Source organism: Chaetodon auriga, chromosome 16 (assembly GCF_051107435.1).
Source record: "Chaetodon auriga isolate fChaAug3 chromosome 16, fChaAug3.hap1, whole genome shotgun sequence".
In the NCBI taxonomy this organism is placed as follows: Eukaryota; Metazoa; Chordata; class Actinopteri; order Chaetodontiformes; family Chaetodontidae; genus Chaetodon; species Chaetodon auriga.
This window is the reverse complement of record NC_135089.1, coordinates 8,764,620-8,779,399: the sequence shown is the minus strand read 5'-3', so window position 1 is coordinate 8,779,399 and position 14,780 is coordinate 8,764,620. Positions and strand designations below refer to the sequence as shown.

The following is a 14,780-nucleotide window of genomic DNA, read 5'->3' as shown; positions in this document are numbered from 1 at the left end:
TGACAGGGCAAACGCCTTTTCGTCGCTTCCGTTCCGGAGAATGAAGGAAAGTCATTAGCGGATAACCGTCATTTATTACGTTTATTAATAACTACTACTGATACTGAGCATTACGTGTTTAAAAAATAAAGACAAAAAACACAGAACATCTAAAGTCTGTGGGTATGAAACCTGAGAAGAATAAGGTTGAGTATGTTGTATAAAGTACAAATAGCAAGTATAAGTAGAAAATACAAATCTACATATAAACATAGTCATACACATATAAGCAAAGTAGCGATAAAAACTAATGTCAGTAGTCTGTATGTTAGTATTACTTACATGCAAGTGCTAGATGGCAAAGAGTACAGTCAAACGACTTGGAAGAAGATGCTTTTATTGATCATGGTTGCAAAGGTTCAAACAATTAGCATGACATGCTGTGAGTTCTTTATGATGATGGAGGTCTTACAGTCTGATTCACTACTGTTTGCACACTAGAGAGAAAACAAATTCTGCAGGAAAAGGATGTAATGTGTCTGTGCATCATGTCAGCAGTCAGGCTCTTATGATGTATATACAGTATACAGTATTGCATTCACAGGGAATATCCTGTCTTATAATTCAGTCAAGTGGTGGTGAAATGTAGTTAATGAAAAAGGATCTAAATTTCAGAATGGGTTTGCTGTATACCAAAGAACTTTGCTTTTGACAACTTAAAACTTGGTATTTGTTCTTCTGACAGGCCAGCCTGATGAACACCCAAAACACGTTGCTTGCTCTTGCACTTGCATAAAATGTTTAAGTTAGTCCAGAGCTCAGTTTTTTTTTTGTTTTTTGTTTTTTGTTTTTTTTTTACCATGATTTATGTTTAGTAGGTAATCTACACACACTGTAGAAATTTCAGAACATAAAAATACTCATAGAGTTTATATCTTTGCTCAAACATACAATTTAAGATAATAACTAAATTATATTGTTTTCCAAATTTTGGAAGCATGTTAGCACAGGTGGAGCAAGCAGGGCAGATTATTTTGTTATGTTGATTCTGTATTTTCTACACAATATAGTAACAGACATCACAATGTTAGAATGTTATGTTTAGTCACTTCAACAACTAATGTTTTTGGTCAAATTAGCATTTGTCTGCATACACATTATAGTTGGCTCAAGTTTAAGACTGTGAAGCTTTCTACAAGTGAATGTGAGAGAAGTTATTTCAGAAGGTCCTTCATAATCCTTACTGATGAGCCCCTGTAGCCACCACCAAAGTGGTTCCAGTGATTCAGATAGTGGAAAAGTTGGTAAAGCTGCTTTCTCTTTGCAAAGCCCGGTGCTTGAGGAATCTTGTCATGGTAGGCAGAGTAAAAAGAGCTGCTGAAGCCACCGAACATCCCTGCAATAGCCAGCTCAAACTCTGAATGGCCATAGAATGAGGCTGGATCAAAGATGACTGGGCCCTCTGCACACTCTGCCACGTTGCCTCCCCATAAGTCTCCATGGAGGAGTGCAGGGACGATCTCCACATCTGTGAAAAACTGAGGGATCTTCAGCTGTAAATAGCAGACAAAATATGCAAGTTGCACCGTCAGGTTATTGAAAGGATCATATGGACATGTGTCAGGTTTTGTTTCTGATGGGGTCAAAAGGAGGGTGCACCTGTAGCTTGGCCCATAGTTCTCCAGCCTCCCTGTCTCCATAAGATTTTTCTACCAAGCTAACCTGGTGCTGCAGCCTCTGCTGGGAGTAAAATTCCACCCAGTCGTCCTGCCACTCATTTACCTGGGAAGGTAAGGACATAAAATTAAAACTACAGTGATATTGCTAAGGACAGCTGAAACATATCAGAGACACACGTGTCCTACAAATGTATTACATTTTAGAGAGCCCAGTCCAGTTCTGTTTTGCCTGGTATACAGAAACAATGCTTTGTTCTTACCTGTGGTATATATCCACAGCACGTGGTTACACAGAAGCCAAATTTGTTAACAGCGGCCACCTCCGACTGCCCAGCTCCTCTCCCTGTGTGCAGTCAAATGAGTTATTTAGTAAATCTTAATTAATCCGCAATTAACTCTCACTTAGAAGTTGAGAGTTAAGTGTGAGTCAGTGATTGTGATCATAAGAAAGAGTTCCCATCATTACCCACTGTCTGCTGCTCTTTATTCAATTTTTCCATTTGTCTCTTGTTGTGCAAATGCAGATCTGCCATCTGCTCTCCCAGGTGCTTTGAGTACCTACACATTGGATTTGGAAGAAAAAAGAACAAACTGTTTTCATGACCCTCTGTTTCTAAACTGCATACATTGGTACTGATACTGACAAACTGTATGAGAAAGCTCTTACTTGCTAAGACCTTTCATGTCCAGATGTTCCATCACAAACATAGATCCTCCTGTGTCAAGTTCAATCACCTTCACAGGTTTGGGGACTTTAACAGTTTCTGTCTTTGAAATGGCTTCCAAACTGGCCATCTCCCCATCAAACATCAATTTGGCCTAATAAAAACAAAACGGATTTGGGCTGGTGAGTACTGCAGGGGCACAGATCTACAGCAGTTTGTATTCTCAGACACAAACGACTAACATTATTTTTCATTTCGCAATGCATGGACAAAGTTCAGTGGCAACCAAATACTTGCTATCCGCTGGGTGTAGCAGCTGGATCAAATCCTGACTTTGTTAATGCATATACTAATAATATGCATTCATGTATAATAAATTGATTTATCTAGCGTATTTAAAAGATGACACAATGTGCATAAGATACCTCGCTCTTGTGATTGATCTTCACAAACACTCTCCCTCTGTCGGTATCATAACTCTGGCCCTCGCTGATACATCCACCTCCTGAGTGGCCAGTTGACTTCAGCAAGGTTGTCCCCAACTCTTTCTTTAACTTCGCTTCCATGATGGTCTCCAAGACCAATTCTGGTAGAATTATGCAGCAGATAATATGATCAACGGTGTGCGCCAGCAATAAAAGACGTTTAGGGGCGTTTTTGACGGTTTCCGTCGTGTGAACCAACGAGGACTCTTGCTCGAGGATGGTGAACTTGTTTTTCTTCCGTTTCGTGTAGGTCGGTACGACGATAACTAATCAGAAACAAGACACACCTGATTGATTTATAATTTGTCCAATCACAGCGATGTACCACAGCCATGTGAGCGTCGCCATGGTGCCAAATGACTCTTCATTAGCTGCAGTATGCTATCACTCGGTTCGCTATGCTCCTGCTGGAAAACTGAAATGAGCAGCAATGGCATTTGTCTAATTCTTGGAGCGACTGGTGTCGGAAAAACGTTGCTGCTGAAACGTCTACAAAATATCCTTTGTGCCCAGCCGAATGTTTCGAACTAGAACTTGAAAAAAATCGCACAGTACTGTAAACCGAAAGTGTTGTGTAGCTTAACTAGCTAGCTAATTTAGCCCGATGGGCTAGTGTGGTAGTAGTAACCGTATAGCTACGGCCAGTTAGCAGTATTAGGTGTATATATGGCCTTTGTCTACCCTCATGTAGTTTTGCACCAGAATACAAACGCGATTGTAAACATTTTGAGGCAACTGAGTAAAATATTAGTGTTCTAAATTTCATACTCATAAAAAAACGATTACTACAAAATGTTACTTAAATAAGTCATCAAATGCTATAAAAACAGCGTATATTGTATCCATTTTTGCCTTTGAAGCTCATAACGCAGCAGCTGCAGCTCCTGTGTATATTTTTCCTGACAGATTTTGCTTACAGCTCAGTTTGCATGGGTTAGGTGACCTGGGGCCACCTCCATCGACTCTTCCAACGGTAGGTAATAATGAAACTTAGTTTTGACAAATTTGCCGGCTCAGTCCTAATGCGACAGCCCATCCATGTAATGCCTCCAATCTCTTTGAACCTCCGCAGGTAGGAACCAACCTGACAGACCTGACACTGAAGAAGAAGAAGAGGGTGACTTTAAGGGAGCTGGGAGGCTGCATGGGCCCCATATGGCCGAGTTACTTCAGAGACTGCTCGTCTGTCATTGTATGTTCTTTGTATACATACTGCATGTATTTGCAGCATTTGATGGAGGTAAATACCATCAGAATTATTCAACTGAATGTTTCTTTCTTTGTGTTTCTTCATAGTTCATGGTGGATTCGGCCAACATTGGACAGATATCCTCCTCCTGTATCCAGCTGCTGTCAGTACTCTCTGCTGAGCCTCTGCACAGCGTCTCCGTCCTTATTCTCTTCAACAAGAGGTGAGAGTCATACGCTTGCATACCAATCCCTACATTCACTTGCCATACCTGCAAGATGTCAGTGTGAGCAGGTTCAACACAATATATATCCAATATCATAATTCTGTCTTGGTAAAATATGCTCATGCCATTGTGTATCTTCTTATTTTTCTTTTTCTTTCCATCCTTTTCCAGGGACATGCCTTGCACTATGAGTCTTATAGAGATAAAGTCGCTATTCAGAATAGATGACATCATTGCATCTGCTACTCAGCCAATCACAATACTGGAACTCAGTGCCCGCTCTGGAGAAGGACTTCAGGAGGTGCTGAGCTGGCTGGAGTCCATCAGGGTCACGTGAACAATCATACAGGTGTTCCTTATAAAGTGGTGCTACACTCACAGAGCTTTAAATAATGACCTCAAGCCTTTTAGCAACAGATGTCAGTATCCTCAGTGTGCAAAGACTGTTCACACACCGTTTTAAACAGAATGATTTGTTTAGTAACTGACTGACTGAAATGTTACTGCTGTATCCTCAGTACGTGTCTGTTCACAAGGGTGACTGGGAAAGGAGATCATGAGAGGATGGAATGATTGTAAGGTTGGCCATTTTAACATTTGTCAAATCAACACTACTGTAGGTCTTAACCTGCACTCAACAATTATTTATACTGCTTTCTTTTACTAATTAAAATCCAGACAGATAAACAGTGAACTGCAGGGATTCATGACATACTGCAGTGTGATCATGGGACACTTGTGTCTTTGGACCATTGGGGGAAATCTCATGCTACTATAAATGAGGACTGGTTCTATTCTGGAATAAAAGAAGCGCTTGCATTTCAGTTTTACCGACTAATTAATTGTGAGGAGCTTATTAGAGCTTGGCTTGTCAGTGGGAGAGATTTCAATGATGCAGCATAGTAGTAACAACCAGCAGGGGGCATAAAGTGTACAACAAATACTCCAAGTGGTTCTGGGTGTGTGCCTGAGCTGTGATGATTTCACATTAAATGTATTTATCACAGGAAATGAGAAAATGCAAAAGAACAAAACCAACTGAAGAATGAAGCAGTGTTCTAATTATACCCTTATATTTGATGAGAGTCAGTGGTTCACAAGCAATGAATAAAACTCATGATTCATACATTTTCTAATGTTGCCTTGCTTATAGTGAATTCAGAAGCACCTAACCTCCTCTGTCCTCCCAAACTATAATTTCATTTGAATAGCTCCAGCAATTCAGTTCACTACAGTAAAATCATGTGTACACCGATGTTTCTCATCAGGTCTGGTCCAAGAGAAGCCCCACAAAGTTAACCATGTTGATGCAGCAACATTTCAAGAACTGGAAAAGCCTGCAACTCTCGCCTCTTCTCATAAATCAATTTCTTCTGGAGTATATGACAGCAGCAGTGGCCAGCTAAGCCAATCACACAAACAGCGAGTGAGCAGGAGACTTGAAAAGCTGTAATACATTTGCCTGGTGATCCTAGCAAAGAGAAGTGACAAAATATTATCAAACTGTGCTTTTGTGTACATTTGTATCTGAAGTCAATTTGTGATAAGCTATGGCCTTAAAGAAGTTTTACATGACACAACAGTCTGTCATACAAAGGTGTTATCTCTTTTCTACCCTTTTACTGCGTTAATAGCAAGAGGAGCAGGAGAGATATTTGAAGTGAAGAGCAGAACCAGCTTGCATCAATCTAAGGGTTACTGTATTATACCACAATATAAAAACAACTAAGAATAGGGTTTTCATACAGATCCTTGGGGCTGCAGTTCAGTCTGCGGTTAGTTATATTTCACGAGCATAACCTAATGGCATTCCCCTTTTTTCTAAGATACTGGCTCCAGTTTTGTTGGTCCTCATAAGAAAGGGTTCTGACTGCTCTGTGCAGCCAGTGATCCCTCAGCGCTGGCTGAGGAGAAGGGCAACAAGGGCTCAGGGAGGTTCCCTGGCAGGTCCAGACCAGGCTGGGTGGGGTGAGTAAGTGATGAAGGAAGGCTGGCAGGCTGATGGCTCATAGGCAGGGGCAGAGAGGCACTGTATGGCAGGGAAGTGGCGTGGGGAGCAGACGAGGTGGAGCCCAGTTGATTGAGAGTTAGTTTGGGTGACTCGGCTTGGAATGGATTGGTGGCTGAAGGAGCACTCAGACCTGAAGAGAAACGAAAAGGAAAATATATCAGGTTTCCTCTAACAATTTCTTTAAATTAGATTTATCATTTCTGAGGACATGGTAAATCAATAATAGTGAACATTTAGTCCTCACTGGTGCTTTTAAGAATGCTTAAAATGTCTGAGATTTAAAGGCCGGCTGCCATAACTGAATGTATTAATAAGCAAACGGGCACAAGACAAACAGGAAAAGGATAACATGAATATGTGAATTTCTGCCTTAAAAGCGCTGATTTTCAGCAACACACTCCTCAAGGTTTGGAAATCAACAAGGAGAGATTTCACGAAAGTGTTTTTTTTACCATTCCATTCTCTGCAAGTATGTTAGGAATTTATCTGTATAGTGTACTTCTGGCATGGTTCACACTAATTTACACAGAATTTATCTCTAAAATCTTACTGATTTAAATCAAGAGTTGCAGCTATCAAAACACACATTTCCTGTGTTTTCCTGTGAAATCAAAATCAATATTGCATCCACAGCCAATAAATACAATACATACCTGATAGAAAGGGGTTCAGGGTCTTGGATGAAGGGTTTGCTGGGATCAAGCTGTCCAGGTTTACCAAGGAAGCCCCTGTGGGGCCCAGGAAGGATTCAGGTGTCCGGCATGTGCGAGGGCTGGGGGCAGCCAAGCTTTCTCCAAGACGGGACAGGTCAAATAGCTCAGGACTGCCCTCTCGTCCATTTACATTCACCTGACCTCCATCCATGGCCTCATCAAACAGATCCCCATCTAACAGCAGAAGAAGAATGTATTCTGACGTTGCAAGTGTGTGGGATGCAAAAAATCACAGTGAGAACAGTAAAAGAAGGCAAAATATTGTTTACCTGAGGGGCTTCCTGGTCGGGAAGAAGGTCCCTTGAGGGCTGCTTTTTCTGACGGTGCTGAGAATGGATCAACTCCTGAGGAGGCTATAAACACACCAAAATGCAATGTAATTTAATTATTGTGAATTATGGATTTTCGACTGAGCTATGAGTGCATGTATGCACACAGACTCACCTGTGTTGGCAGGGAAAGCCCATTCTCGGTCTGCGGTGTTGAGTTTGGAGACATTGTTTTGTGGGTCATCCCAGGACGTGACTGGGGGCTCCCATGGTGGAGGGGGGCTGTTGGAAGATGGCGGTGCCATCCAGGGAGGATCTACTCTCGAGGTGTTGGTGCTGCCTTCTTTAGTAACAGAGAGGTGAATGAAAGCCTTTTGTAGCATGTGAGCTGATCAAACAATACTGATTTTTATGGATTTATTGTCCAGTATTACATTTCAGAAAAATGCCTGAAATTAATCAGGTTACAAATGTTTCTTTTCTCAAAGATTACACATTTTCTGACTATAATTTATTACATTTTAAGCACAACTTGGTGCTTAAACACTCCTGTTTCAATAAGGTAACTCAAATCTCACCAAGGGAGTCCCAGGGGTCTGTGCCCCCCGCACGAGCACCTGCTTGGTGTGGGGCATTATTCCATCGCTGGTCACTGGGAGGCTGATCTAAGGGTACTGCAAAAATATCTACCAGGTCCATGAAGGCAGTCTGACCACATAAACAAGAAAAAAAACCTGTGTGAGTTCAGTGTATCCTTTCAGTATTCACTGATGGTTCCCTAGTTTGAAATGTTCTTGTATTTAAATGGCCTGATCAGACCCTATAATCCTGCCAATCATTATCATGAGGCAGTAATTTTGATTTTGGTCTATACATGCATGTTCACAAAGCAACAAAAAAATACAATGTATGGTTATATTTCATCACCCCCCATTGAGATATTCCATACCCCAATATTTCATACCCCGCCTTTAGCCTCCATCTCACGTTTGCTCTCCTCCAGAGCTTTCTGGAGCAGCGACTCGTCTCCTTGGCGACTGAGTTGCTCCTGTCAACAGACACATGGACGCCTTTTGGGCATGACAGCTTCCGGCAAAATTCACATATTGTCACATCATACTATATTTATGACTCAGCAACTGCACAAAAGCCAGCTTTTTTATTTCCTATAGGCAGCATATAACCCAGGGATGGATGTGTGCAATGGTCACAAACCAGAACGTTCTCTGGTCAAAGAGAGGAGAGAGCGGAGCATCACTGTGGTGTCTAACAGAGCAGCTCTATTGTGCTGCAGTATATTGGCACAGTGAGACAGAAAAAGACAAAGAGTGAGACAGGAAGAGCAAGGTGGAGATAATACAAGAGAGTGACAGGAGTACAACTTAAAAAAGACAAAGCAAAGGAGGCAGGGGGTGTGGAAGTAAGTCTGAACAACACAGCAGCAGCCCCAAAAGAAAAATGTGTGTCTTCGCCCCCCACCCAGTGACCCCAAAGCAAGCCTACCTGCTGGTGCTCCTCCTTGCTCAGGTTCAGGGCCAACTGGAGCTGGCTTTCCTCGTCCATGTCCAGAGTTTGAGCTGCACGTTGGACCGGCTATGAGGGTGTAATCAAATGCAACCAGCATTTGGTCAGCAAAAGTGGAAATAATACTTGGACATCCTCACAGTACATTGCATGCAATTCTATAGCTTCCCCCAGCAGAGTAAAGGGGTCAAACTCTTGCCTGCCTCCACACCAGAAAGGGTCAGAGTGCTTGACATGGGTATCTCACACTACTGGACTAAGAGGAAAGATCTGGTGGTTAGTGGAACAGAAGGAGGAAGTCTCGTTTGATTAGTCACTGGAGAATGTTACATGTCTGTTTGCTGTTTATGAGTGAGGAGAGTGAGCAGTACATGCAGCTGTCTCTCAGAGGGTCCCAGATTGGGTCGTGAGGTTGGTTTCAGCATACAGAGCAACAGGAGATGTGCTATAGGGCAAAGGATGCAATGGAAGGGTCATCCCTGGTCCCAGCATACTTGTACCTTCTGGGCCTCCTCCTTGCTGAGAGTCATTGCGATCTGTAGCTGGGTCTGTTCATCAATATCCACTGTCGGAGGTGGCTAGGGTCAAGCAGGAAGGATTAGGAGTAAGGCTAATCAAAGGGAAAGGTAAAAGCACGCTTGATTTTTCTCAAGTGATTCTTAAAGAAACATAATGAGTTGATGTGATTTAGAAGAGAGGAGATCAAATATATGGATTTCAGTTTGATCATAAAATCACAGCTGATAGGTTTGATTACAGAAGTGGAACCTGCTTTGCATGACAATATATTCCCGTTGTAGCTGAGCAGAAGCCACAGAGGACAACAGCTGCCCTTGCGAGGGGAGACTAGGGCAGGCTGTGGAGTGGATCAATGAGCACATCCTGAGTGAGGATATCACTTTCGGTTAAAAGTTCTGGGAAATGGTGCCCTGGTAGAGACATATTGTCCAGGCATGTGTGTGGGAGCCGTTAAATGTTTTACTCCAGCGTCACAACCTAACATGTCAGCAGCAGGGCCTCTGAGAAGCCTCTTTCTGTCAGGCACATGTGCTGTAAGGATGAGAGGTTTGTGTGTCAGTTTGAGGTACCTTTTCACTTTCTTCTCGGCTCATAGCCAGGGCCAGCTGCAGCTGCAGCTCCTCTTCTCCGCTGGTCATGGGCCGAGCTTGCTCCAGGTCTGGAGCAACTCGGGGTGAGGAAGAGGAAGCTACAGGCAAGGAGGAAGAGCAGAGGGGATTGGGTGTTAACAGGAGGATGTAGACAGAAATGTTGACAGATGGAGATAGAGGAAAGAGGATGGAAGACAAAAAAAGCAACACTTAAGCTGGCACCGTGTGTGCATGTTAATTTTTTTTTTTCCATGGCCCGTTGTTTAGGGCTTTTGCTGGCATTGCTTGCCACGGTCTGCCTAACTCTGCCTGCACTGAGAACAATGGTGAGCCTGTGTGGAGAGTTAGGGTGGTGGAGGGGTAGAGGAATGGACGGGTTGGAGAGGGGCCCACCTTATTACCCCGAATCGTCTGGGTGGTATCCAGGATTCAGGTCCAGGTTTGGGGGAGGGGATTAGAGGGGGCTGGCAGTATACCAGTCTGGGTGCCAGGCTGTAGGTCACGGGGCTAAAAGAGGGCAGCAGGCCACACGTTGGCAATGTCAGGTCTCAGAAACTGATCATTTCCACTGTGCTGCCCCTCAATATCTCCCGCCTGGGCTGGAATGCTCGCTGGCAATTAGCTGCTGCCAACCTCCTGACCCCCACCTACACCATGTACAAAACAGTCCAACCATGCGCTGGTGTCCTGGAATCTATAAGAGACCACCACTGTCCTCCTGTTTTATCTTTAAAAGTCACCCACGGCAGAAAGAGGAACTCTGCTGACATGCAGCATTTACACAGACTAACACACCAGTGCACACACGTATGTGAACAGCAACCGTTTCAGTTAAAAATCTTTTCAGGAAAAACAACTTAAAACTCTTCAGAAGCATTCTTTTCTGGATAAAAACTAAATGATTTTAATAACTTGATTGTCAGAGTGTGAAATTGTTATAGTTATCCAGTATGAACTTGAGGCCGAGGCTTTGAACTTAGCATCCTGTGGTGTGATCAGGTGTGTGTTTTTTCTGTGTATTGTAAACCGTGCTCCTACTGTAGCATCAGTGAACCACAGACCCAGACCTCGGAGGTTACCGGTTTCTGCCACGTTTCCACTGGCACACATTCTGGCCCAGAAAAGAATGCAAGGAACGTGAATCAAGCGGAAAATGTATTGGAGGAAAAGCACTTTTGTGGAATTTGTGGTTGTAAAACAGCCAGACACCACCTGTGGGCTTGTGCTCTCCGACTGTTTTACTAGTAGTCAAGAGCATCAGATGTCCTAACCCCTTCATGCTCACAGAGAGATCACTTGCCACCAAAGTCTCTGCAGGAGTGTAACAGTTCGTATCATCGACAAGCAAACATGGTATCCAGTTGTGGTTTCACATCAGATTGAGACATGCGCAAACAGGGCCTCCTTTCTTTTGTAAATCCAGTTTAGCTGACGTGACTGTAAACTGGAGAATGAAAGGAATGCAGATGTCCACCGACCATCAGCAGAGAGCAAAACTGAAACACTCTTTTAAAAGAGGACAAAAAGAAAGAGCGATTCATTAATTCTTATCAGGGCTTACGTACTGTTGGTATTAAAATAGCATCTACTTCAATTCTAAATCTCAGGTCAGAACTGACTGATATCTCAAATCCTGGGCAGAGAATAAAAATACAGAACTGACAGCAGCTCCATAAATTGCCTCTTTTTCTCCCTTTTCTATCATCAAGATGACATTTTTTGTATGTATCCGATAAACTCCGATGACCTCATTGGAGGGCAGTTGAGGAACTGAAGTGACGTCACACTCGCTACTCACAGTGAATGGAGGACGGCGAGCCTCTGCACATGCCAAACTCATCCCTGTGGGACCCCGAGCTGGGCTGGCTAGTGCGACGACCCGGGTATGGAGGAGGCAGGGATCCAGAGCCTAAGCTGCTGGTGACCCCCGTCATGCGTGTCTTGGTCTTCAGTGCCTGGCTCCTTTCCTTCTTCAGCTTTTCCTCATCCCTCAGCAGAGCCACGAGGTGCTTGGCCTTCTCCCGGACATTGACACCCTGGTCGCGTCCATCTCTATCGATGTACTGAAAGTCTCTAAGGGTCTGGATGCTGTATATGCTCTCCCGGCACTCCTGGGCCACACGCTCAGAGCCTGTTTTGATCAGGTAGTCCAGCAGGGTCAGCGCCTTATAAACATGGCGCCAGTTTTTACCATGGTCATTGAGCCGCTTCCAGATCATACCCATAACCTCAGTGAAGGCCACCACATTGAAGGTCAGGTCTGCGATTTCAGACATGAGCGAGCTGGGAGGACCCCAGGGATCGTTGGAGGTGGCCTCTCGGACCTTGATCTCGGCCTCCGTGTAGTTGTTGACCATGTTTTTCATCTGGCGGCGGAGCGATGAGGTCTGCATGATGGCACTAGTGTGTCACAGGTGGCAAAAGATAGTCTGACAGCAGGCCAGCCTACTGTGTTGCCTTGGGCAAGGTGGCTCGTTAGAGATGAGTTCAGTGGAAAAACGCAGTGAAGTCCTCCTCCTATTGGCAGCTTCAGTGACGTCCACAAGTGTGTTCCTGCTGGGGAGGAACGCACAGATTAGATCACTCCAGCCCATTAAAGGTCATATTAATATTCTTCTGTCAAATATTAATGGAGAGAACTTTTTCCCCAGACAGCACATCTTCATTATTGTTACTCCTTGCGTGAGCTTGTACTAACAGCACTGGCGACTACAGTTCACACATTTTTTTTCATGCTGTAATTGTGTTTGGAAGGAGAGAGGAACGACGCTGCACCTCTGAGCAATGTGAAACACAACACCTAGGTTCAGTTTTCCCTGAGACAACTTGAAGAGATCTGTGTGAGTGATTACAGTGCACTGTTCCTGAGTAAGCAGTGACCAGCTGAATGCCTAGTTCCTAAATTCAGTTCCACAAAAAAAAAAAATTTCCTCCCCTGCAAAGCAAATATTGGTTTCAAACCCAGCGACTAGAAATCTGTTTTACCTTGGACTGTTATCAGAAACCGGGGAGGGGCTCCACCTCTCCTGTTTTTCTGACCTGATTACATCACCGCAGCAGCAGTAGGCCTTTAAAGCATTCCAAGACTCACACAACAGCTGAACTCCTACACAATGACACATGCCATAGTCGAACGAAACCACTAATAGTTTGCTGTTAGTGATTCTATCAAGAACCTTATAGCACAATGTTGATCACGTTGCCCTGGACATTGAACTGCCTCTCCTCACAGGGTCAGTGAATCAGTCTAACCAATAACTTTCCACTCCCGTCTATGTAACTAAGATCTGAGATGCATGAACACGAACAATCAGTCCCTTCACTTGAAAGTCAAGTGCTGTGTCATGAGTAAGCGTTTCCAAAATATTAAAAAAGGAAAGGAGATGAGAGACGGGTTTAAAGAAGGTTGCAATCTTCAGTCAATGACAAAACAGCTTTATAATACATGTAAAATTCCCATTTGGATACACTGTATATACCAGCTTTTTACAGCCTCATTTTAAGCAAAACCTCGACAGGCTATGAATAAATACTATGAATAAAAGGTGACGGCACTAAGCTGGCCTGCAATGTCTGTCGTACTACAAGAGAGCTTCCGATGCTGTAAATAGATTGTTTAAGTGGCAGTAAGAGACAAAATGTTTGTGGCTCAGCTGACCACAGGTTCAATCTGAAGCAGTGACCACTGCAGGCCCAGTTCACCATTCAGTCCCAGTATCTCCCGCTTCCTGATTCCTGGAAGGAAAAACTAGAAACTGGAAATGATCCCTCCTCTGACTTCCCGTAAATGAAATGTAGAAGTGACAGATCAGAGGGTGATAATTAAAATGTCTCTTTGGCCGGATTTTTAATCCAATCTCCATTATTGTCTCTCTGAAGGAAGATAAATTCATTCTGTGAGGAAATAATTGCAATCACGTCAGTCAGACTGATCGTAGGGTGTTGGGGGAGGCACCACCAGTACACACAAATACTCTCTGTCAAACACACACCCTCTCTCTGTCTTTCCGCAGATAATGAAGATTTCTCACACACCTTGAGTTTAACTTATGACCTTGACACGATGATAATGCACTGAAGTATTTAATGTTACTCATATGTACTCAGCTAATCTGTAAAGCACATTTTCTTATTCAGAAATCCAGCAAAGTGTGTAACCCATTATTCCTTAACCCTCTTTCTATATAGGAAGTGTAAACTGTTCTCAGACCAGGCCAGCTGTTCATAGCTCGCCCAGATATGTTTTCTAATGCCATACAGCTGTGTGGAAAAGCACACCGCTGGATGACAGCACAGGTTCCACTTATCTCCCTGACATGTCCTTTTCTGTCCCAAACCAGGACGGCCGGGGGCCATTATCATGCACGTTGCGTCAAACGGGACGATCGGGTAGGTGAAGTGTGTGGCAGTGACTCAGCTTCGTTTCCGACTTTAAAAGTTGAAACCACGGCAAAAAATAAGCCGAGGAAACGAAGGATCGCGAACGATCCGATCCGCCCGCTTCTACTTTCCCTCTTACCTTCATGTCATAGCGCGTCAGTGGGGTCCCAACTTGGGGAGGCTTTGGGTGGAAGAAGAAACGCCTCCGCCTCTGCACATATCCCGGAGCTCACGGATAGAGGAAAGAGTCCAAAAGACGCATGAAGCGCAGAGAAACGCATGGGCGGAAAAAACCCTGTGCGCTCAGAGTGAATCCGAAACTAAAGCGCGCGGTGCTGGTCTGTTATCAAACTTAGTTTTGAGAGCATATCACAAATCCACCGGGCTTGCAGATGGCACAGGCCCCCCTGAAAACACACACACTCAGTAAAAATGGATGGAGAGGGAGAGAGGTGGGACGGAGGGGGGGAGGGCCGCTCCGTGCATGCAGAGTCAGACTTAACCCTTTCATTGCCTGGCGGAACAGCGTGTGTGTGTGCCGGAGCAGGCGA

General features: G+C 44.0%; 3 protein-coding genes across 5 annotated transcripts; 1 reads left to right on the top strand and 2 right to left on the bottom strand.

Annotated features, from left to right (window-relative positions):
• Window positions 1-367: 367 nt before the first annotated feature.
• Window positions 368-3,039, bottom strand: fn3krp (fructosamine 3 kinase related protein). The gene is made up of 6 exons (XM_076751525.1): window positions 2,749-3,039; window positions 2,326-2,477; window positions 2,125-2,216; window positions 1,919-2,001; window positions 1,639-1,761; window positions 368-1,532 (listed from the first exon to the last, which is right to left on the bottom strand). Exons 1-6 carry the CDS (start codon window positions 2,887-2,889, stop codon window positions 1,194-1,196), a joined length of 930 nt encoding a protein of 309 aa, XP_076607640.1. The 5' UTR covers window positions 2,890-3,039; the 3' UTR covers window positions 368-1,193.
• Window positions 3,040-3,185: 146 nt separating this feature from the next.
• arl16 (ADP-ribosylation factor-like 16) lies at window positions 3,186-5,353 on the top strand. The gene is made up of 5 exons (XM_076753356.1): window positions 3,186-3,305; window positions 3,727-3,785; window positions 3,885-4,000; window positions 4,105-4,220; window positions 4,395-5,353. Exons 1-5 carry the CDS (start codon window positions 3,187-3,189, stop codon window positions 4,558-4,560), a joined length of 576 nt encoding a protein of 191 aa, XP_076609471.1. The 5' UTR covers window position 3,186; the 3' UTR covers window positions 4,561-5,353.
• On the bottom strand, window positions 5,275-14,652 carry epn3a (epsin 3a). 3 transcript variants are annotated; one of them, XM_076753353.1, is made up of 11 exons: window positions 14,369-14,652; window positions 11,648-12,405; window positions 9,829-9,947; window positions 9,241-9,318; window positions 8,720-8,809; window positions 8,181-8,264; window positions 7,795-7,924; window positions 7,392-7,559; window positions 7,217-7,300; window positions 6,888-7,121; window positions 5,275-6,364 (listed from the first exon to the last, which is right to left on the bottom strand). In XM_076753353.1, the coding sequence occupies exons 2-11, from the start codon at window positions 12,240-12,242 to the stop codon at window positions 6,075-6,077; spliced, it is 1,872 nt and encodes a 623-aa protein (XP_076609468.1). In that variant the 5' UTR covers window positions 12,243-12,405; window positions 14,369-14,652; the 3' UTR covers window positions 5,275-6,074. The 3 variants fall into 3 exon arrangements, with proteins under 3 accessions (XP_076609468.1, XP_076609469.1, XP_076609470.1); XM_076753354.1 differs by lacking the exon at window positions 14,369-14,652 and having other exon boundaries at window positions 7,392-7,556; window positions 11,648-12,370; XM_076753355.1 differs by lacking the exons at window positions 9,241-9,318; window positions 14,369-14,652 and having other exon boundaries at window positions 11,648-12,370.
• Between the last annotated feature and the right edge of the window lie 128 nt (window positions 14,653-14,780).